The following is a 25,144-nucleotide window of genomic DNA, read 5'->3' on the forward strand; positions in this document are numbered from 1 at the left end:
GAAGGATTAGTATGCAGGATATGTAAGACAATTACCCTGGAGCAAAATAGGCAGAGAATCATATAAGAGAAGCTAAAATGAGCAATAAATATGGAAAAATTTTCAAGCTTCCTAGTTATCATGAAAATGCAAATAAAAATAAACAATGAAGAAATACTAAGTATTGGCAAAGATGTTGAGAAGTAGAAACCCTTGGACATTGATGGAGTATAATTGGTAAAATTATTTTGAAGAGCAATTCAGCAATATCTGGTAAAATTGAAGATCACACAGATTTTTAAGAAATTAAGGCACGTGTAAATAAGGAGATGTGTAAAGAAGGTTCGTTATAGCATCATTAGTAATAAAAGTTGGAAACACATCTCCATCAAGAGGAAGATAAATTCCTGTATACTCATACAATGGAATACTATACATCAGTTAAAATAAATGAACTAGAAGCATCAGCATCTGAGATACATTTCAGAAATTCAAGGTTGAGCAGAAAAGCAAATTATAGAATGAGCTATACAGTGTGATACCATTTATATAAAGTCTGAAAATATACAAACATAAGTTTGATGAGGGTATGTATTTGTCTGTTTGTTCTCTGCTCTATTCGCAGCACCTAGAACTGTGCCTAGCACATAGCGGGTGCTAATTAAATATTTATGGAATAAATTGAATGCAAAACAAAACTATACACTGTTTATGGATACATACTTAGAATCTCATGGTATTAAAAACTTGCATGGGGAGTGACAAACAAATTTTGGATAGTGGTTCCCTTTGGAGAGGGAGGGAGGGGAATGGGATCGGGGAGGGATATTCAGGGTGCTTCAGTTGTGTTTGTAATGTTCAGAAGAATCTGAAAGATAACAAAATGTTAAAATTTGATAAAGCTGGGTGGTGGGTATCACAGGTTTTTGTTATATTCTTCATAGTTTTCTCTATGTTTTTAATATTTTACAATTTAAAATTTTCTTACCTCAAAAAGATGTGTTGTTTGCCCCTACTCAGAATGATCTCTGACTAATCTGCTGTTAGAATTTGTTCTTTATCAATGTCAGCTCTCATTTGCTATCAGTGTGTCTGCTTTAGTACCCCACACCTGCAGATTTGAATTTGCTTATCTCTTGGTTTGAAAACCAGGTTTTGAAGCTTTTTTAGAGGTACATATCACTTAAGAGTTTTGTGTGAGGATCTGACGGGTCCTCTGGCATGAGCTTAAGTGTGCATTACTTATTAATATTAACTTTTTTGAGTGCCTACCATATGCCAAACCTTTTGTGAAGCACTTTTCATACAATATTAATTCTCACAGTATCCTTATGTGAAACAGATATTGTACTCATTTTAAGGAATGAAGAAATTGCAGCTCAGATAAAGAGATTTGCTCAATATCTTTAATACATAGCAAGTGGTAGAGCTGGAATTCATGCTCAGTTCAATTAGACCACCTCACTGTACTGTTCAGAGATGTGGGCATGCATTTCCTAGATCATGATTTTACACATACTTAGTAATGTCTTCTAGTTCATTTCTTAGTTTTTTAAGGTTTGCTTATCTTGTAAAATAAAAATATTGATAGTTGGGAAGGGTATTCTCTGTTGCTTCATACTTTGGGAAAGTAAGGGAAAAATATGTAACTTAAATTCTTAAGCCCATTATACAGGCTTACTTCTCATTCATGAGGGTTCTGTATATGGATTTAAGAGTCCATTTAATAATCAAGGCCCCCCCCAGGTATGAGATTACAAGGGCAGTTGAGATTATCGTAAGTATTCAGTGCCTCTTTAAATATTCCAGGATCTACTTTTCCCTCCCACTGTCTTTGTTGGTCTTTTCCTGATTGGTATATTTCAAACACTATAATGTAAATGCAGTGCTCATCACTGGGAACATGAAATTTCTTATCTTGCAAAGGATGTGGAATTTCACAAAACCCTGAGAGTGATATTAGAAAACTAGTCAATTACATATAAAATCATTGGCAAATAAGGATCTGATTGAGTTAGACTAGTTATCAATTAAAAGGAAATGACAGAAATGAGGACATGCTATTCAGAGAATTCAGAGAATTATGTGAATATCTCATGGGACTAAGGAAAGGCCCTTGGGAAAATGGATAAAGCCCTTGAAGTTTATATAGAAATGACTCTCTTTTTTAATTATAGTACAAAACTCAAATATGAAGTAAGAGTGTTATATTTTGCTCTCATAATTTTATTGGAAAGATTATGCAGGAAAACCCAAACATTTAATTTATTCTTATTCTATGAATTTGTGTATGTTTATATAAATGTAAAATAAATGTTAAAAATTATTATGACTTTTAGTTTTTAGATAAAGACAACACTTTCTTTCCCTTGTACAATGAGATGTTGGTACCTGTTTTAAAGAAATTCTATTTCAATTGCTGTTATCCTTCACCAATTATCCTCTGATAATGAAGACTTCAATTTATCCAGATGTCCAGTTTACCCAGAACTATTATAGTCATATGTTGGGGTTTGATGGGAACATATGGAGCAGTTTTATAATTCATAAACTCATAGATTTCAGAGTGTATGGAGTGTTTCCTGTTTATTAGAGACTATGGAGTTAAAAACATTTTACATGCCTTATTAGGCTAGACTGAGTTTTAATTTGAGAAGATTGAGCCAGATCTCCAAGAATTTGTCTAACACTTTACATTCTCTGCATTTGCTTGCTTTAGTATAAGAATTGTGGGTACTTTAACTGGTCTCCTAATCGACATTCTTAGTTTTCTATAATTTATCTATTCTCTTCACCAATGATTCTTCAATACCAAGATTTTTAACAGGTAAAATTTTGAGGCAAAATGAGAAAACTAAAGTGAAAGTGTTGAATTTTTCATTAAGGTAAATTTATTCAATTCAAATTATTAGCTTTTATTCCAAGATTATATTCTTTGTACATTATTGGTATTAAAATATTTTCCATGCAACAATGGTAATTTTTCAATGGCCTTATTGACAAAAATTTTAAAACTGATCCCCCACTTCATTTTATTTTTTATGAAAATCCAAGAGTTTTGGAAACTAGCTACCTCAGAGATCTTTTTGAAACTCTTAGCTAATCATTTCATTTTCTTGCCTAAAGCCTTTAGGGTGGACCACTGTGGCCTAAGGTGGTATAATGCCACTGGGGTTTTGGTTTTTTGTTTTTTTTTAAAAGATTTTATTTACTTGATAGAGACACAGCGAGAGAGGGAACACAAGCAGGGGGAGTGGCAGAGGGAGAAGCAGGTTTCCCGCGGAGCAGAGAGCCCGATGCGGGGCTCGATCCCAGGACCCTGGGATCAGGACCTGAGCTGGAGGCAGATGCTCAACAACTGAGCCACCCAGATGCCCCGCCACTGGGGTTTTGAATCCATATGTGCATTAAGTATTTTCTGTAGACTAAATAAAATACCTTATTTTTTCCCTAAATTTTTTAAATGTAAGAAGATGCTCTATGATGATGATCAGTTTATTTTAAAAGTTTGATTTTCCAGTTGCCTTTTGTCATGGTGTGTTTTTTCAGTCGTTTAATTCCTGTCAGGAAGTCATTAAAATATTATTACTTTAAAAAGCCTAATCAGTAAAGATAAAACTGTAGGGGAAAAAAAATGGACTTGACGATTTTGATTAGTAAAAATTTTGATATAGTAAGAAAATATATAAACCACATAATAAGATAAAAGTATATATGGAAAATATATTCAACACACTGTCTTTTTTTTTCAACATACTGTCTTCGAAAAACTGAGGTATATTATCTTTACTATAAAGAGAATTTATAACTCTAATAAAAATAATACAGCAGTAGGAAAATCAGTAAGGAATATGAATAGAAATTCACAAGAGAAAATAATCTTCCAATTAATATGAAAAGCCTTGAACTTTACTAAAAATAAAAGTTTCAATTTAAGATCTTTTTTTTTTCCCCTGGCACTTAGCAGAATTAAAAAATATCTGTGTGACAGGGCTTGGAGAAGTGGACATTGTTAACTGCTGGTAGAACTACATATCAGTATGTTCTTTTGAGGATAGTTTGGCTGTATGTATCAAAAGCCTTACATTTTTAATTTTTTTTATTTTTTTTTATTTTTTTTTTTTAAGATTTTATTTATTTATTTGATAGAGAGAGACACAGCGAGAGAGGGAACAGAAGTGGGGGAGAGGGAGAAGCAGGCTCCCTGCTGAGCAGGGAGCCCGATGCGGGGCTCGATCCCAGGACCCTGGGATCATGACCTGAGCCGAAGGCAGACGCTTAACGACTGAGCCACCCAGGCGCCCCTCAAAAAGCCTTACATTTTTTTAAATCCCTTTTTACTTAGCAATACATTTTTCTGGGGATGTACTTAGAAAAATAACTAGGGATGTGATTAATATTCAGCTATTAGGTTGTTCATCATAGTGTTTTTTAGTGTAAACTTTTTTATACTACATAAATTTTTACACTAAATAAAACCATTTAATGGTTTTAGTGTAAACCATAGTAAAAAATTGGAAGCAATATAAACACCCAGCAATTGCTTATTAGTTTAAAAAAGAAACAAGATACGGTTCATTCATACAGTGAATCTAATCAGCCATTAAGAATGATTTTGTCAATAAATCTTTAATAACATGGCAAAATATTTATGACATGACATTTATTATTGAAATATAAGAATTAGGCTATTAATAACAGTGGTTATTTTTATGGTGGACTTTTTTCCATTTAAAAAATATTTTCAGGGATGCCTGGGTGGCTCAGTCAGTTAAGCGTCTGCCTTCAGCTCAGGTCATGATCCCAGGGTCCTGGGATTGAGTCCCACGTCGGGCTCTTTGCCCAGTGGGGAGTCTGTTTCACCCTCTCCCTCTGACCCTCCCCCAGCTTGTGCTCTCTCTTGCAAAGTGGGAAACCTGCTTCTCCCTCTCCCACCCCCCCTGCTTGTGTTCCCTCTCTCGCTGTCTCTCTCTCTCTCTCAAAAAATAAATAAAATCTTAAAAAAAAAATGCAAAGATCTTTAAAAAAAAAAAGTTACTGGGAATCACTACAGAATAAATCCATGATATATTCTCCTCTTATCTCTACTTTTCAACACACAGTACTTCTAACTAGTGTTGCCTCTCAGAGTATATACCATCCCCTTACATGCCTCTGTACCTTTGCTTATCCCTTGGTCACTTAGGGAGTGCCTGCCTCATCTTTTAAAATCAGTTCAAATGACCCCACCATGAAGTCTTTCCTGACCACCCTTTTCTTTCTTTTTTTTTTTTTTTAGATCTTATGTATTTGTCAGAGAGAGAGCACATAAGCAGGGGCAGCAGCAGGCAGAGGGAGAAGCAGGCTTCCCACTGAGCAAAGAGCCTGAAGTAGGACTCGATCCCAGAACCCTGGGATCCTGACCTGAGCCGAAGGCAGAGGCTCAACCAACTGAGCCACTCAGGCGCCCCTGATCACCCTTTTCTTTGCTTATTCCATGCAATTATTTTGTACAATTATGTATTTATAATTTTTTTCCACTAGGTAGTGAACTCCTATCTCATGCATAATAAATATTTGTGAGTACTTATTACGTGCCTGGCACTGTGTGTTGGGTACTACAGATCTAACAAGGAACTATGCAGACAGTTCCCCCTGTCTTCAAGGAGTTTATAGCCTTATGAAGTTATTCCTTACACTGTATATTAAGTGTTATGACAGAAATATAGAGTACTTTGGAGATTAGAAGATTGGTAAATCTACCCCAAGCTGGATAGAGAAGGAAGTCTTCCTGGAGGGGATGATAGCTGAATAACAAAAAGAAAGGAAGTGTTTAGTCAGGTCAAGGGGTAGGGTGAAGGTGGTTTCAAGTAGTAGAAACAGCTTGTACAACAGCTAGGAATTTTAAAACTGTGTTAAGTTTTAGGAAGGTTGTTATGGTATTTATGGATACTGAGGTTGATTTCTGATAAAAAATAATTCAATATAATTTTATCTTGGAAGAAGTTCCAGAATTCATTTCTTCTCTCTACAAGAGATTAGGAAGTAATATATAACAGCATATGTTAGAGAAAGCATCCTAATGTTGAATTAGGCAGAAATTCAAATGTGGAAAAAGAAATAAAAGAAATTCAAGTGTGATTGGTAGGTTTGTTGTTTTTTAAGTATTTGTATAAAATATATTCTCACTAAGCATTGAGAAATTAGTGTAAAATAATTAAAAGTCTGAATTATAGAGTATTTTATTGGTATATCTTGTAATCTTAACTGGTCCTAATAAAATATTGCTAAGTATGATTATTTGGGGGAATGCCTTTGAATTAATAGGTTAAAAATATGGCATTTTATTAACAATTTTTATATGTAAATGTGTTCTAAATAGAAAGACATTACTTGTAGCAGGGTAAATTTTTCTCATAATTATGAACCCTTTATGCTTAACATATCTCCCTCTGCAATCAAGTCTTCAAAATCTCCTCTGTCTCCTATTAAATTGTCTCTCACCATTCGTGTTTCCTATACAGATTCTAAAGTTCTTTTTTCTCTCTAGCACTGTTCCCCAAACATCCACCCCTATATCTAGTTCCAAATAAAAATCAATAATATAAAGCAAATGGATAAAATTACATTGTGGTCCTCCTTAAATCATAGTGTCCTTTCCTGTGATTATGTGAATTATGCTTACTGTTTATTGATACCCATATCACTGGGTTTATACCGTCAGTTTGTAGTCCTTTTTTGTTTGTTTTCTTGATTAGGTAATATAGAGGCTGTTTCTCAAGTTTTCTTTAACAAGAGATTAAATAAACCAGTTTTTCTTTTCTGCTTTGTAGATTTCTTGATAACCGGCTGTTTGCTACCTGCTCTGATGACACTACAATAGCACTATGGGATCTGAGAAAACTGAACACCAAAGTATGCACTTTACATGGTCACACTAGCTGGGTGAAGAACATCGAATATGATACTAATACAAGACTCTTAGTAACATCAGGATTTGATGGAAATGTCATTATTTGGGACACCAACAGGTTTGTGAATAGGAAACCATGTTAGGATTGTGAACAACAACAACAAAATTTTTTAAAGATTTCTTTATTTGACAGAGAGAGGGAGAGAGAGTGAGTGAGCATGTGGGGGGCGGGTGCAGAGGGAGAGGGAGAGAGAGAATCTTAAGCAGACTCCCTGCTGAGCGCAGAACCTGGTGTGGGGCTCCATCTCACAACCGTGAGATCATGACCTGCGAAATCAAAGAGTTGGACCTTTAACTGACTGAGCCACCCAGGTGCCCCCCAAAAATATTTGTTTAAAATGGTAGAGAAATTCAGTGTTTTGTCTTAGCTTTCATATCTCTTTAGGAGAAAGAATCTGACTTTGGGAAAAATAATCAAAAAATGATTCCATCTTTTGTTACTTGCCCTTAGTCATATACTGCAACTAAAAAATTTGGAGAAAAGTTTATGGAAAGGAGACCAAGTAGTACAGTTAATGATGAAAACTGGTTTATAAGATGAGTTTCCTAAATTTAAGGAATTTAAGGAAAAATATTTTTGTTATTTCCTCTGTGGAACAGAAATGTTTTTCATTCTTCGGTCCTTCAATTCTTAAACCTACTTATTTTGTAATTTTTTTCATGCATTAAAATAATAGTTTCTCAGTGGGAATGTTTGGAAATAATGTGTGGTGCAGTTTTAATTGTCACTATGGGAGGAGAAGAGAGGATTTCTACTGGCATTTAGTCAACAGGGATCAGAGTTTCTAAACATCCTGCATGGAACATTTTGCACAGTAGACTAATCCCATCTAAAATGTCAGTAATGCCTCTGTTGTGAAACACTTCAATGAAATGTCTTCTTATAGAGAAATTGATTATTTAAAGAAACCTGAAGTTTGGGACACCTGTTTGGCTAAGCATCTCTTGATCTCAGTTGGTTAAACATCTGAACCATCTTTAATAACATGGCAAAATATTTATGACATGACATTTATTCATGTGGTTCAGTTGGCTAAGCATCTCTTGATCTCAGCTCAGGTCTTGATCTCAGGGTCGTTAGTTCAAGCCCTGCATTAGGCTCCATGCTGGGTGTGGTGCCTACATAAAATAATCAAGAAAAATAGAGTTGAAGTTTGAGAAATAACTAAAATGTACCTATTGCTAGCTATGGTGAAATGACAATGCAGTAATACACCAGGACCATTTCTGAAATATTCTTTTCAGAGGTCATATGTAAAAAGAGAGAGAATATTCTTAAAGATTTCTACTATGCATATTGTTTGAGCAGAGGATATATAGATCTCTTTAGATTAAGACAAGCATAACTGTTAAAATTTAGAAGTTCATTTTTTTTTAATTTAGAAATAAAATTTCAATAGGAATATGAATGGTAACTTCCAAATTAGTGGACAAAAGCTAGTAAAACATGATCAATCCAACAAGGCAGAGAAGGGGGAAAATCATTTTTAAAAAATAGGTAAATTGGGAAGCACAAAAATATGGTAGGCAGAAAATCCAAATATCAATAATCGCAATAAATACATATAGACTAAAGTAGCCAGTTAAAAGATAGATAGGGTTAGATTGGATTAAAAAAGAAAACCAAACTATGTTCTTTGTAAGGAACACACCCAAAACATGCAAATGAGAAAGTCAAAGCATGGGAAAAAAATAACAGGCAAATTCAAATCAAAGAGAAACAATTATATTTACATTAATAGCAGACAAAAGAGAATATAAGGCATAAAGCATTATTAGTGGTTAAAAAAGGTACTGTGCTAGGGCGCCTGGGTGGCTCAGTCATTAAGTGGCTGCCTTCGGCTCAGGTCATGATCCCAGAGTCCTGGGATCGAGTCCCACATTGGGCTCCCTGCTCAGCGGGAAGCCTGCTTCTCCCTCTCCCACTCCCCCTGCTTGTGTTCCTGCTCTCATTGTCTCTGTCTCTGTCAAAGAAATAAATAAAATCTTAAAAAAAAAAAAAAATTCTTAAAAAAAAAAAAGGTACTGTGCTAAAAGGTTTATTTCACTAGAACATAAAAGAATTCTTATCTTAAATGTACCTAATAACATAGCTTCAAACCATAAAAAGCAAAAACGGGGGGCGCCTGGGTGGCTCAGTCGTTAAGCATCTGCCTTCGGCTCAGGTCATGATCCCAGAGTCCTGGGATCGAGCCCCACATCAGGCTCCCTGCTCCGCGGGAAGCCTGCTTCTCCCTCTCCCACTCCCCCAACTTCTGTTCCCTCTCTCGCTGTGTCTCTCTCTGTCAAATAAATAAATAAAATCTTTAAAAAAAAAAAAAAAGCAAAATGGACAGAATTACAAGAAAAAACTAAGAATCCCCATCTTAGTGGAAAATAGTAACACTATTCTCTCATTTACTAATAGATAAAGTAGACCAAAAAATTAGTAAGACCATAGGAGATCTTACGGTAATAAACTTGATTTATTAGGTGTATTTGGGATTCTCCCAACAAATAGTGAATATATCCTCTGAAGCAAAAGTAGAGCATGTACTAGATTACAAAGTAAGTTTCAACCAATATCAAAGAGTTGTTACCACACAAATGATTTTTCCTGACCTCAGTATAGTTAATTAAAACACAGGTAACTAAAAATTCCCATGTTTGGAGATTTATAAACTCACTTCCTAAATAATTCATGGATTGAAGAAGAACTCATAGGGAAATCAGTAGACTAAAAATTAGTGAACTAAGCATTATACTCAAAAAAACTGGAAAAAGATAAAAAAGAGTAAACCCAATGAAAGATTATGGAAATAATAAAGATAAAAGCAGAAATTAGTGAAATTGAAAATGAATGTACAATAAAGTTTTTTTTTAAAGCCTGCTTTTTGAATCTCTGGTAAGATTCATCCAGAGAAATAAGACAAAGAATAATCTTAACAATAAAAAAAGAGACAACAACAAAAAATATATATGATAATAAGATCACTTTTATGCCAGTATACTTGAAAACTTTGATGAAATGGTTTATTCAAAAAATACACCTTAGCAAAACTGATCAAGAGAGAAATAGAAAACCTAAATACACCTGTTACCTGGACTGATATTTAACCAATATGCAGTGATTTAGCTGAAGTAGTTGTTAAAATATTAAACTACTTCTGTAGTTAATACAGAAGTTAAATGTGGTAACTGTAGTTAAATGATAAATAGCCACTATCCTGAATCATCCCCGGGCAGTCATATCCTGGCACCCTCTGGTTACCCAGGCCCTTCTTTTAGGGATACCTCCCTCAAGATCTCCATATGATCTAGCAGCTAAAGTCCCCCTTAAGCTACCCCCCCCTTTTTTTTGGTTGTTCAGCATCTCATTTAATTCAGAGAACAGTCTCATGAGTTAGATAACTATTATCCCATTTTATTTTATTATTATTTTTAAAGATTTTATTTATTTGACAGAAAGAGATAGCAAGAGCAGGAACACAAGCAGGGGGAGTGGGAGAGGGAGAAGCAGGCTTCCCGCTGAGCAGGGAGCCCGATGCGGGGCTTGATCCCAGGACCCTGGGATCATGACCTGAGCCGAAGGCAGGCGCTTAACGACTGAGCCACCCAGGCGCCCCTATTATCCCACTTTAGAGCTAAGGAAACCAAGGTCAGAGAGGTTGGGTAACTTGCCCACATGACTGTCAATAGTAAATTATGAGCCAGGGGTCAAATCCCTGGCTTACAGACTGCCAAGAGACACCCTTTGTTGATGGAAGTTTTAAGATCTTACAGTAGAGTAATTCCAGGACTCAGTTCCAACACTGCCAACTGCATCAGTTCTGACTGGCTCATTTTCATGCACTCCTGGTTATTTAAATATTCTAAACATTGCCTCTGCCATAGCCATTAAAGAAATGGAAAATAGCAATTAAAATTTATCTACTAATAAAACAGCAGGCCTGTCAGTTTTACAGGTGACTTCTGTAAGACACTATAAGAAACAGAACATTCCAGTTTTATTAAGTTGTTCACATTCCAGAAAAAGGGAAATCTCCTTACCTCATGTATGAAGCTAGTATAACCTTAATATATAAACTCAACAAAGATAATACTAGAAGAGAAAAATTGAAAGGTCAATCTGTAATGTGAATGTAGATACAAGTATTCTAAATAGAAGGAAACTGAAACTTGTAAGATATTAATCAAAATAACATGACCAAGTTGGGTTTATTCAGGAATGAAAAGATGATATATCTGGGGCGCCTGGCTGGCTCAGTCAGAAGAGCATGCAACTTTTGATCTCGGGGTTGTGAGTTCGAGCCCCATGTTGGGTATACGTATAGGTCACTTAAAAAAGATATATTAATAGAAATTTTTTTTTTTTTTTGACAGAAAGTGTGCACAAGCTGGGGGAGCAGCAGGCAGAGGGAGAGGGAAAAGCAGGCTCCCTGCTCAGCAGGGAGCCCGACACAGGGTTTGATACCAGGACTCTGGGATCATGACCTGAGCTGAAGGCAGACACTTAACCGACTGAGCCACCCAGGCGCCCCTATCAATAGAAATTCTATTAATATAACTTATCACATTAACAGATTAAACAAAGTCCGTATGATTGTTTTAATCAAGGAATAAAATTCAACATTCAATCATAATTAAAAACAAAAGAGGGGACATTATTACCAGTCTTATAGAGATTAAAAGGATTATAAAGGGATACAATGAACAACTTTATGACAACACATCAGACAACTCAGATAAATACCTGGACAGTCACAGATTACTTAAACTGATTCAAGAACAAATAGAAAATCTACAGACCCACAGACCTAAAGCAAGTAAAAAATCGAACTGGTAATTTAAAAATCTTTCCACAGTGAAAAGCCCAGTCCCAAAAGTCTTCACTGGTCAATTTTACCAAACATTTATAGAATAAATAATACCAATCTTTCACAGTCTCTTCTAGAAAATAGAGGAGAACACTTCCAAACTCATTTTATGAGGCTGGTATTATTACTCTGATACAAACCAGACAAACATCATAAGAATAGAAAACTACAGACCAATATTCCTCAAAAACAAAAAGAAGAAGAAAAATAGAACAAAATCCTCAACAAAATATTAGCAAATCAAACCTAGCATCATGTATAAAGGATTATATATCACAATAGTAGAATTTACCCCAGGAATAGAGGGTTGGTTTAATATCCAAAAATCAATTAATGTAATACATCGTATTAATAAAGGTCAAAATCCATAAACAGGATCATCTCAAGAAAGGTAGAAAAGCACTTGACAAAATCCAATACCCATTTGTAATAAAACTGGGAATAATAGGGAACTTTTATTCCCTAGACAGCTGATAAAGGACATCTGAGAAATTTATAGCTAAAATCATTTTTGTAAAGTTTTTTTTTTTTTTTAGAGAGAGCACCCTAGTAGGGGGGTGGGGTTAGGGGCAGAGGGAGAGGGACAGTTAGACTCCCCACTGAGCAGGGAGCCCGACGAGAGCCCGACGACACAGGGCTCGATCCCAGGACCCCGAGATCATGACCTGAGCTGAAGGTAGATGCTTAACCAACTCAGGCGCCCCTGGCTAAAATCATCTTAATGTTGAAAAGACTGAATACAAATTTATCCTAAGATTGGTAACAAGGCAAGGATGTCTGCTCCCACCACTTTTATTCAATATTGTATTAGAGGTACAGTTGAATTGGAAGTGCAGTCAGGCAAGAAAAAGAAATACCAGGCATCCAGATTGGAAGGGAAGAAGCAATCTTCATATGTAGATATGATCTTATATATAGAAAATCTTAAGGATTCCACAAAAATACTAGAACTAATAAGTTCAGCAAGGTCACAAGATATACGAGATTAATATACACAAATCAATTGTATTTCTACTTATAAGCAATGAACAATCTAAAAATGAATGAAGATTCCATTCATAATAGCATCTAAAGAAATAAGATACTTAGGAATGTATTTAACAAAAAAAGTACAAGATTTTTACACTGAAAACTATAAAAACATTGCTGAAAGAAATGTAAGAAGATGTAAATGAATGGAGAGGCATTCCATCTTCATGGATTGGAAGACTCAGCATCATTAAGATGGTAATTTTGGGGGTGCCTAGCTGGCTCAGTCAGGACAGCATGTGACTCTTGATCTCAGGGCTATGAGTTCAAGCCCCACATGGGGTGTAGAGCTTACTTAAAAAAATAATAAGATTACAGAGGACAAACAAAAAATTTTTTTAAAGATGGCAGTTGTCAAAAAAATAAAATAAAGATGGCAATTGTCTCCAAGTTAATCTGTTGATTCAGTGCAATCCCTATCAAGATTCCAGCTGTCTTTTTTGGACCAATTGTTAAGCTGATTCTAGAATTTATATGGAAATACAAATGACCCAGAATAGCCAAAACAATCTTGAAAAGAAGAACAAAGTTGAAAGACTCACACTCTCAATTTTAGAACTTACTACAAAGCCATAGTAATCAAAACAGTGTTTACTGGCATGGGATAGGCATATAAATCAAAGGAACAGAATTTTGAGAGTACAGAAATAAACCCTTGCATTTATGATCGGTTGATTTTCAATTCAACAAAGGTGCCAAGGTAAATTCAGTGGTTCAGAAAAGGATAGTCTTTTCAATAAATGATACCTGAGCAACTGGATATCCACATGCAAAAAGATGAGTTTAGACCCTTATTTTACATCAAAACAAGAAACTCAAAATGGATTTAAACCTGAAGGTAAGAGATAAAATTACATAATTCAAAGAAGAGAACATGGAAGTAAATCTTCATGCAAACCAAAGCACAAGTGATTAAAAAAAATTGATAAAATGAACTTCATTAAAATTAAAAACTTTTGTGTATCAGGTGATACCATTAAGAAAGTGAAAAGAAAAATTACATCTGATCAAGGATTTGTGTCCAGAATATATAAAGAACTCTTGCAACTCACTTTAAATATACACAAATAACCCAATTTTAAAATGGGCAAAATATCTGCATAGACATTTCACCAAGGAAGATAATACAAATGATTAATAGGCATGTGAAAAGATGATCAACATCATTAGTCAGAAGGAAAATGCAAGTCAAAACCAAAATGAGAAACCATTTCATATCCACTCAGATGGCTTTAATTTAGAAAGACAATAATAAGTATTGTCAAGAACGTGGAGAAACTGGATCCTCATACATTGCTGGTAGGGATGTAAAATGGTACAGCCACTTGAGAAAAGTTTGGTAGTTTCTTAAAATGTTAAACAGATTTATCATCTGACCAGCCATTCCACTCCTAGGTATCTACCCAAGAGAAATGAATACCTATCACCACACAAAGATTTGTACATGAATGCTTATAACAGTATTACTCATAATATCCCCAAAAGGGAACCAGTACAAATATCTATCAATTGGCAAATTAATAAACAAAATGTGGTATATCTATATAATAGAATACTATTTGGTAATGAAAAGGAACAGAGTACTAATATGTGCTACAACATGGATGAACATCAAAAAACAGTATGCTAAGTGAAAAAAGCCAAACCAAAAGACCACTTGTATAATTCTATTTATATTAAATGTCCACAATAAGCAGATCTATAGAGACTACTTAGTGGCTGCCTGTGACTGGAAATAGGAACAGGGAGAGACTGCTAGTGGGCAGGAGGGATTTTTTAGGATGATGAGAATGTTCTAAAATTGGGTTGATGATTGCACAACTCCATAAATTTACTAAAAATCACTTAATTGTTAAAATGAGTGAATTTTATGATATGTAAATTATATCTCAAAGCTATTAAACTTAATTAAAAATAGAAGGAAACTCATCAAAAGTGTACCCTAAAACCTACAGGACATTTTTAAATGGTTTTCTCTATAGGGGTACCTGGCTGGCTCAGTCACTAGAGCATGTGATTCTTGATCTCAAGGTTGTGAGTTCAAGCCCCACATTGAGTGTAGAGCTTACTTAAAAAAAATTTTTTTTTCTCTATAAAATCAGGAAGGGAGAATATGGCTGCTATTACTACTACTGTATACCACTGTTTTGGGGTGGCAGAAGACAGGGTCCTAGTCGGTACAGGAAAATAAATATGTAAGGATTAGAAAGGAAAAAAAATGAAAAAAATAGCATTCACAGGTGATATGATTGTCTATATGAAGGGTTGGCAAATTTTCTGTAAAAGACTATGTAATAAATATTTTAGGCTTTGTGTGCTGTATAGTCTCTGAGCAGCCGTCGACAATACATAACGGGTATTGCTGTGTTCCAACCAACCTTCTGTATAAAAACAGGCAATAGTCCAGACTTAGCCCATAGACCAGTGTTCTGACTGGTCTATATAGTAAATCTTAGAAATTCTGCTGACAAATTATCAGAATTAGAGTTAACCAAGATTGCTAGACATAAGATCAAAATGTAAAAATCAGTACTGTTCCTATTTATCACAAGAAGCAATTAAAAAATTTAAAGCATATAGTTTTTAGTAATTAAAAAAAATTTTTTTAAAAAACCAGGATGGGTCAAGTAGCAGATTAGACACAACTTTAAAAAATAGATTGGAAGCTAGATATTAAAAATTATCCAGAATGTAACAGAAATGAAGAGATAGAATATAAGAAAGAGCAGCTATGAGACGAGAATCAAATGTGAGTGTTTCAAACATCTATTTGGAGCTCCAAAAGAATAGAGAAAATATGTGAGAGGCGATATTGGAATAATGATGGAGAATTTCCCAGAATATATGAATAATATGAATCTTAAGATTTATAAAGTCAAATGAATCCCAATAAATTAGAAAGAAATCCAAATTTAAACATATATCAGAGTGAAACTGCAGTACTCCAAAGACAAGGAGAAGATCAAAGGATAAATTGTCCAAAGTAACAATTGCACTAATAGCAGACTTAAAAATAGCAACAATGGAAGCCAGAACTCAGTGGAGTATTATCCCCAATATTCAGAACAACATAAAGTGACAGTTTACCTCAACAAAATCTTAACTTAAAAATGTATATTTCAGAAAGAATGAAATGAAAAGTTGGAGATGAAAGAAGGAATGGTGAGCAAAAACAAAAACAAAATGTTTATCATGTATAAAAGGCTAAGCATACATTGACCGTAAATTCTAGTTTGAAGGTCAAAAATATGACTATTACCGAATCCTTATATTTATGATAATTCTAGGTTTTGTTTTGATTTCTTCTGTAGGTGTACAGAAGATGGGTGTCCACATAAGAAATTCTTTCACACACGTTTTCTCATGCGAATGAGATTAACACCAGATTGTTCCAAAATGTTGATCTCCACGTCCTCTGGATATCTTTTGATTTTGCATGATCTTGACTTAACCAAGTCTTTAGAAGTAGGCAGCTATCCCATTTTGAGAGCAAGAAGAACTACATCAAGTTCAGGTAAGCTTTTCTTTTTTGATTAAAAAAAGTTTTCCGAAGAGTCTCACACAAAGGGAGATACTGTATATGTTCCCATTCTGAGAATGATAGCAGGAAGAAGGGAAGGAAATTAGAAGACATTTTTGGAAAGCTCATTGAGAGCTTTTTTCCCAAGAAAGTATGACCTATATGAATCTCTGACATAGCATTAATTTGTGCTTCTGTATCACCAATGATCTAGGAAGAACTGCTAACTATAAAAATATTTTCTTTTAGCGCTTTCTGCTATCCAGAAAATCTTTTATCAGTATTTCTAAATCATCACTATCTCAAAAATTAGTGGTGGCCCAAGGTAGGTTCAATCTTCCAGCAGAGCTTTATTATTTTTATTTTATTTTAATTTTTATTTCACAACCCTGAGATCAAGACCTGAGCTGAGATCAAGAGTCAGATGCTGAACTCACTGAGCCACCAAGGCACCCCACCTAGCAGAGCTTTTAAGATATATTCAATATAGAGCTTTACTTTTAAGTCTGTATTACATCCTAGAATTCCAGATGTCTATACCCACGTAGCAGGTGTCATCCTATTTCACAGCCTCTAAACATCCTCTTGCTAAAGCTGTATTCTTTTTTTTAAAAAAAAGATTTATTTTAGAGGGAGAGAGAGCGGGGGAGGGGCAGAGGGAGAGAGAATCCTGAAGCAGACTCCCTGCTGAGCAGGGAACACAATTGGGGGGGGCAGGGCTCAATCCCAGGACTCTGAGATTATGACCCAAGTTGAAACCAAGAATTGGCCGCTCAACCGACTGAGCCACCTAGGTGCCCCTAAAGTTGTATTCTTTTTGCTGTTGCTGATTCCATTAGACTTCAGTGAAATTGGGGCTCAGAAAAACTTATGCACTATAATATATCTACATTATGTGATAGAGACTATATTTCATCACCTTTGAGAAAAAGAGGGCTGTTCCAGGAACATACCTATTTATAATTTTGCATTTATGAACAAGAACCCAGAAAAAAAGACTTAAGCATTTGGAATACAATGTTTATAAATTGCTATTTAAAATCAGCTTCAGATGGTTGGACTCTTTCTCCTGTATGCATAGGGCCATAGGGCCATATCTGAAGACTCCTTTGGGAAAGTACAGGCCCTGTTGTAATTGCATTTGCCCAATTTCACTGCTAAAAGTAGAAATTTAAGTTTTACCAGCTTATTTGCAAAGCAAGGGATTTCATAAATATGTGAGTATAATCCTTTTACATTCAGAAATTTATTTTTAGGTTAAACATTAATAGTCAACTTTAGCTTAGGAAGAGGTAGTGAGTTAGAAAGTCTGGTTGGTATTTTTTTATTCAAAAACCAAGAACAGGGGCGCCTGGGTGCCTCAGTCAGTTAAGCATCTGCCTTTGGCTTGGTTCATGATCCCAGGGTCCTGGGATCAAGTCCCACATCGGGCTCCCTGCTCAGCGGGGAGTCTGCTTCTCCCTCTCCCTCTGCCTGTCGCTCCCCCTGCTTGTGCTCTCTCTCGCTCTGTCTCAAAGAAATAAATAAAATTAAAAAACAAAAACAAAAACAAAACCCCACCAAGAACATTTTCTGTCTTCTAAGGGTAATTCTGATAATAACATCAAAAGGAATTAGATGAAGAAATTCTCATAAAAGTGTGGGGCCACTAGAAGAGTGAGATGTAATAGAGATTGCTTTTTGGAGTAATATATCAAACCCAACTATCTAATACTCAATTTTTGTTTTTCTTCAGATTTCAGTATAAAGTTTGTATTGCATTTCAAAGATAGTATTCACATAACTTCATGAATGATAACAGAATTGTTTGGCATGCTTAAGAAGGCTCATTTAATGTTCTCAGTAACGAACCTGGTATTTGGACCCTATTCTAACATTAAACAGGCTGATGAACAGCTCAGTTTTCATGTTTACTGAATTTTCTTGTTTTGTTTTACTACAGAAGTGATGGGGAACCCAAAGATGCTCCTATGTTTATTTGGTTTGTCATTTTTATTTCACTTAAGCAAGTCTTTGTTAGAAGAGATTTTAGAGACGGCCCAGGCCTTAGATAGAACACTTCAAAGAGCTGTCCTCCCTACCTCGGTCGCAGTTATAGGCCAGCTTTAAGTGAGCATGTACTTGCCATGTTTCAGGTGGATTTTAACAGTATGCTTCAACTAGCTGATTAAAAAGTTAAGAGACACTACTAGAGTTTTGCTAAGTTTATTGTCAGAACTTTTTGTATTTTCAAGATCTGACTACTTCGTCAAGTTCATCTGGTCCTCGAGTTTCTGGTTCACCTTGTCATCATAGTGATTCTAACTCATCTTCTGAGAAACACATGTCACGAGCATCACAAAGAGAAGGTAGGTTGAAAGTGGTATTTTATAATCTTGCAACAGATTCTACCAAATAGCTTTCTTTGGTTTAGTTTAAATCTATACAAGTAAAAGCCAATAAAGAAGAGGCTATTCTTTGACCCTCAGTCATTTTCAAAAGCTAACCAGTCTCTAGGGTTGGATATCTCGGGCTTACATCTTTGTTGGAATTTGAGCTTTGGCTTTATTTACTGAACTTAGTCTGGTCTAGATTGGAGAAAACGTGGTTTGGACATGTAAATCCCAGTCAAGGTTGTTATGGATTAAATGAGATATGCATGTGATGGTGCTGTATAAAGTGATGCATTTGGCAGGTGCTTGTGAAAGTCACCTGGTTCCAGCCCAGTAGGCATTTTGCTCTGCCATTTCTTTATCTGAGCAATGCCTGACAGCCTTAGAGGGGTTGTGGGATAAAGTGGGCTACATTCTGGCCCTACTCTGCTTTTGCCCGTTTCCCCCCACCGCTCTGGCAGAAGTAGCTGTTTAGCCCATTCTTTCCACCCCCTAAATGAGATGCTTTTTACCTATGCAAACTTCATCTACTTCTCCATACCAGTTCACATCTAAGCACTTTTTGTCCTCATCTTTGTGGACTGATGGCCAGATGTGGGTCTTTTTGTAATTTTGGGTCACCTTTTGGAGATGAGCATAGCTCCTACCTAGGTCTTTAGGGGAGGGGCTATCCATTATACTTCTAATTTGTGTTTTTCCTGGGTGGCCTCACCTGGTAAGTGCTTGATAATTGCATACTTGATTATTTTGCATGACTACTTGATGTTTGTAGAGTGGTTTGAGAGCTCTTCCTAAACCTACAGCCTATCTGCTTTCCTCTGGATATTCAAGACTATGACATTTAAGGTTAAAAATTCCTATTAGAGATTTATGCCCAGATGTGTAACATTTTTCCTTTGATTTGTAGCAGAAACTTCTTTTATAGATTCTACCTGTTCTTCTACTTTGGCTTCTAAGACAAGGCTCTTAATAATCATTGAGAAAAATCTTAATAACTAAACCATCCATGAGGGAAAAAAAAAAAGAAAAATAAGAGTGGTTAACTGCTTGTTGCAGTGGTAAACCCCAAAACCAAACTACACAGCAGTTTCATGATATAGAGATTGGGAATGGGAGAAGAGACGATGTATGGAGAGCCTAGGCAGAGTATAGAGAAGAAGGTGGGGCTCATACGTAAGGTCGTTCTGAATGTTGGCAATCCTGGGTCTTCAGGGTGTCAGAACGTTAGCACCACACTTTGACCGATACAGTAGCTGTATAGAGCTGAGGCTATTAAACTCATTTCAGGATTAGAACTTTTTTTTTAAGTGATCTCTACACCCAATATGGGGGCTCAAACTCCAGACCCTGAGATCAAGAGTCAGATGCTCTATCGGCTGAGCCAGCCAGGTGCCCCGTGAACTCTCTTTAGGACATGAAATCTGCTGTGGATTGTAGCACAGATAAAGTGCAAAAACTCTGGCTCAAGTGAAATTAGGGAGTTCCTTGACCAGTTTTCCCTTCCCATCCCCATGTGGTTCCCTCCTTTTGCCAGCTCTGGAGGAACCTCCAAGGAGCACAGCTCAAAAACCACTACTTACTTATTTAGATGGGTTTTTTTTTTTGCTTTTGTTCAATTTTCAGAATTCTTGATATAGCTGTTTGTTTTTCTCTAAAATTGTTATTAAAGTTCAGTCACATGTGAAATCATTATTTAGGTATAGTTTGGTTGTAACAATGTAATTTAGAGCTTCACAGGTTTCCATCAATGCTGTAGTAATCTAAAGGGACTCTTTTAAAGAAGATAACACATCTATTTGAGAAACAATTCACAAAGGGTCTGACAGAGGGAGCTCATAATCTTCAAAGCGACTCCTTCCGCAGGTAGAGAAGTGTTGAAATATTTCTCTTGATATTAAATTTCTAAATTGCTTCTTTATAATGTCTGTGAAAGTGGTTCTCCACACACCTGAGGGATAGGACGTAACTCCCAGTAGTAACGGCTTGCTGTAGCAGTCACTTTCATGGGGGGGCTGGGAAAGAGGACGGGATGGGCCCTAACAGAGTACCAGGCATATGTATGATTGGCAATGTCTCCCAACCCCTCGTTTTGACATACTGGTATGTGAAATATCTTCCCTTGCCTCCAAAATTATAGCTCTGTTTTTTATAGTACTGTTCTTGGGGGCCCTAAGTCCTGCTTCTTGCACACATAATAGCCTTTTATTGATAAGAAAGGCAATCTGCATGGCTTCCAAGTATTTCCTTCTCTGGACTAGAGAGCACCAGGTCCTCTGAGATGAGAATTATCTTTTACTTTTCCAGATTCCTTTCATGTCATATAACTTTATCTTAGTTTTCTGAGATGTAAATCCTAATCAAAAGGATCCCTAGTCTTAGGTTACTGGGATTCCCGCTGCAGGAACTTGGATTCTTTAGTTCTGGTCATAACCCTCCCCCATACCCCCACCCCAAAGACATGCACACCATGCATCAAAGGGCACCACCATAGGTTTTTTTTTTTGTGTATGTGTATTTTTTTTTTTTAAGATTTATTTATTTTAGAGAGCAAGCATGAGTGGGAGGTGTAGAGGGAGAGAGAGAATCTGAAGCAGATGCCATGCTGAGTGTAGAGTCCGATGCAGGGCTTGATCTCACGACCCTCAGATCACAACCTGAGACAAAACCAAGAGTTGGCTGCTTAACTGATGGTGCCCCCCCCAGGCATGCCCCATTTTTCTTTTTACATGTGGTAGCACAAGGGGCCGATGAAGGAATGAAGGTTGGGGGTGGGGGTGACTGCCAGAAATCAAAGCTTTGATGAGCTGCCTTAGTCCTCTGATAATACACATTTTGCATCCTAATTTTCTTATCAGGAGTTTCACCACGAAATAGTCTTGAAGTCTTAACTCCTGAAGTTCCTGGTGAGAGAGACCGTGGAAACTGCATCACATCCTTACAGCTGCACCCAAAAGGCTGGGCCGCTCTCCTTCGGTGCTCAAGCAACACCGATGATCAGGAGGTAGGGGCAGCGGCACTCCGCCTTCAACGGGGCTGACGGAATAGCCGTTGCCATGTACGCTCATGGCATCTTTATCCCTTGAACCACTCCTTCCTCTCCCGCCTCCTCTCCAGTGTGGCAGACTGGAAATACCTTAAACGCGTATCAACTCAGATTGTGCCCAGCTTCTTAATTCTTGCCCTCTTTATCTTGCCACATGCCCTTTATATAGTAAACTTTAGATGGGGATGCTTCAGCCAAGCTGGCTAAATGTAAGGTTTTGCTAAGCCAATTGAGTATTAGAATTTGCTCTTTTTAAAAACAAGGGGAGGGGCGCCTGGGTGGCTCAGTCGGTTAAGTGTCTGCCTTCAGCTCAGATCATGATCCCAGGGTCTGGGGATCGAATCCCGAGTTGGGCTCCCTGCTCAGCGGGAAGCCTGCTTCTCCCTCTGCCTGCCGCTCCCCCTGCTTGTCCTTGCTCTCAAATCATATATACGTACGTACGTACATACATACCAGGGGAAACCAGGGAGAGACTAAACTGATGAGTAGGCGAAAAGAGAGAAGAGCCTTTGAAGTATGTAGGAGGAGAGGTATTTTAGGGCTTAGATGTCTAAACTTTAGAATACTTTAAGTATCAACATTGTTGTTACTTTCACAAAGGGGAATTATTACCACAGAAGTCACAGCAGCCTGAGGGAATAAAAGGCTTTAGTCATAGTACATCACAGTACACAGAATAACCTTGGCTTATGAAGATAAGGTATGGGGCCTGCACATTTTAGTAGATGGGCGAGGGGTAGCAGTTATCTGATGGATTTCTTGCAACAATTCTGTGGCTTTGGCAGCCTGTTGAGCTTTTTACAAAAAGATCTAGCGTTATTTGGGGCTCTGTAACTTTGGTTTCTCTCTCTTCTCTCCCCTTAGTGGACTTGTGTCTATGAATTCCAAGAAGGAGCTCCCGTGCGACCTGTCTCACCTCGCTGTTCTCTACGACTAACTCATTACATTGAAGAAGCCAATGTAGGCAGGGGTTATATCAAAGAACTTTGCTTCAGCCCTGATGGGCGAATGATCTCTTCCCCACATGGCTACGGGATTCGCTTGTTGGGATTTGACAAACAGTGCAGTGAACTTATAGACTGTTTGCCCAAAGAAGCCAGTCCTCTGCGGGTGATCCGTTCTCTGTACTCTCATAATGATGTGGTACTGACGACAAAGTTCTCTCCAACACATTGTCAGATTGCCTCAGGGTGCCTTAGTGGACGGGTTTCTTTGTATCAGCCAAAGTTTTAGGCACAACTTAACATCAAATAAGGAACTCTTCTGGTGTTTGACTTATAAATTACTTCAATTTAGGTGAAGTATTTCCTTTTTAGAAGATCTTAAAAGTTTGGGTCAAGATCCCAGTTCTTACGGGTCCACGGACACACCTGTGACCTGAGGACTTGGCCGTCCGGCATCGTAGGGCCTCACCAAGTTAGACTGGACGCAGCAGCAGCTTTTCCGCATTCCTCTGCTCCTGCTCATCTGTGCCACTGGGACTTCAGTTCTTCTGGTTATTTTGCATGGTAGCTCTTGTCAAGTTTCTTTACTTGTTTTTTGATTTCAGTGTGAATTTTGTGGACGTCTGGCAGGAGTTTTGGCTGGGTTAGGAGAAACCCATGACACTGGTATTGAATAAAACCCAGAAGTTCGATGTCAGCATACTGGTCATTGAAAAAGAAATTTCATCTTCACTTATCAGTATACCTGGCCTTTTAAAGTTGCTGTTACGTTTCTCTATAATGAGCACAGTTAATGGCATTATTCTCATAATGTTAGTCTTACAACAAAAATGTCTTTTAAGTTTCCTGTTAAAATTATATGTATTTTTTCACCGTGAGGGGAATTTTGTTGTAAAACTCTAGAAAAAATAATTACCACCTCTCTTTGTAATTTACTTGTATGAATTTAAAAATCTCTAGCATGTGTCCTTATTTGGTATTTTGTTCCTGTCAACAGCATTTAGAAAGGAAAAGAGGAGAAGGAATGGGCTTTGATCATTTCTATTATATAGAAGAGGATTCATTAAGTTAGTACACTGTCTAGTCAGAGTGATGAGAACAATGTGGCTTAGTGTCTGTTTTCTCTACCAGACTATTTGACTCACACAGGGTGATGTGTTATGGTATTAGGGTGGAGGGGGGGATTGAGAGTAAAGAGGTTGTGTTCTCCTCATCTTTACTCCTTGAGCCAGGTGGCACAAACTCGACCCTTAGCATTAGGGAGGGCAGAACTGCAGTCCTGTTCAAGGCGTGACCTAACTACAGTAGTCAGCGACTTGGATGTCAAGACAAAGAGCTGACGTGAAGACCTCTTGTATTTTGTTACAGAACACAGCAAGTAAAAAACATCAAGCAGGGGTCAGTCACCGGGCTGACTGGCCTGCTGAAGTAAAGCAGCTTTCTTCTAGTCTCCACTTGGAATGGTATTATATTTAATAAGGGATCCACCAGAGGCTGGAGTAATTTAAGCCACATGCTAGCTCGTTCCCTCTCAGATCACATTCTCTTAGGCCAATGGTTCTCAAATAGTAGGGTGCATTACAATCATTGAGGAGCTTGTGGAAAACACAGAAACCTGGCCCTCACCTTAGGAGGTTCTGATTCAGCCAGGGAGAGGACAGGATCTATTTTTAATAGGAACCTCAAGTGATCTTTACTCAGGTGGTCCCTGGATCAGAGTTTGAAAAACACTACCTTAAACATCAGTAAGTACTTCTGTACCTATTAGGTGCTTAACTCCCAGAAGGTGTTTTAATTATTAAAAAAAATCGTAAGTAAATGAAATCCATTTTAGAGGTAGAAAATGTAATCAATCTCATTATCTGATGAATGAGAAAAGTTAAGTGACTTGCCTAAAGTCATCTTACAAAATTAGCGGCAGAGCCAGAACTTGAATTCAAGTCTCCTGATTCCTTGCTCAGGGCAATTTCTAATGTATTATGCTGGCTGTTAAAACAATGATTTATGAACACTTTATCTTGTCTTTAAGTTGTATTATTGTGACTACCCTTAAACTGGCCGATAGATTGAAAAAGGCATGGGAATAGATGCTGAGAATTCCAGCCCTAAGAAGAAGAGGATCTTAAATCTTATAGAAATGTTTAAGCAACCCAAACACATGAATAAAACACATTTCTTTGTAGAACCTACCAGTCATTCACACACATGTGCAGAGGTTACATCTCACTTGGAACAATCTTGGCTCTAGGACAAATTTTAAAAATTAGATCATTTTACCACGGATGTTAAAAAGAATTGGAAATTTTTTTTTTTTTTTTTTAAGATTTTATTTATTTGACAGAGAGAGACACAGCGAGAGAGGGAACACAAGCAGGGGGAGTGGGAGAGGGAGAAGCAGGCTTCCCGCTGAGCAGAGAGTCTGACATGGGGCTCTCTGGGATCATGACCT

At 36.9% G+C, this 25,144-nt stretch overlaps 1 protein-coding gene across 1 annotated transcript in view; it reads left to right on the forward strand.

The window, feature by feature from the left end:
* DCAF10 (DDB1 and CUL4 associated factor 10) overlaps positions 1–24,709 on the forward strand; it is a 41,154-nt gene extending 16,445 nt beyond the window's left edge. Inside the window, exons 3-7 of the mRNA XM_036100468.2 lie at positions 6,792–6,989; positions 16,128–16,330; positions 18,571–18,684; positions 21,564–21,709; positions 22,616–24,709. Of these exons, the coding sequence (XP_035956361.1) occupies positions 6,792–6,989; positions 16,128–16,330; positions 18,571–18,684; positions 21,564–21,709; positions 22,616–22,984 (1,030 nt within the window). The 3' untranslated portion in view covers positions 22,985–24,709. The remainder of the gene's footprint in view (positions 1–6,791; positions 6,990–16,127; positions 16,331–18,570; positions 18,685–21,563; positions 21,710–22,615) is intronic.
* Positions 24,710–25,144: the final 435 nt, after the last annotated feature.

Source organism: Halichoerus grypus, chromosome 14 (assembly GCF_964656455.1).
Source record: "Halichoerus grypus chromosome 14, mHalGry1.hap1.1, whole genome shotgun sequence".
NCBI lineage: Eukaryota > Metazoa > Chordata > Mammalia > Carnivora > Phocidae > Halichoerus > Halichoerus grypus.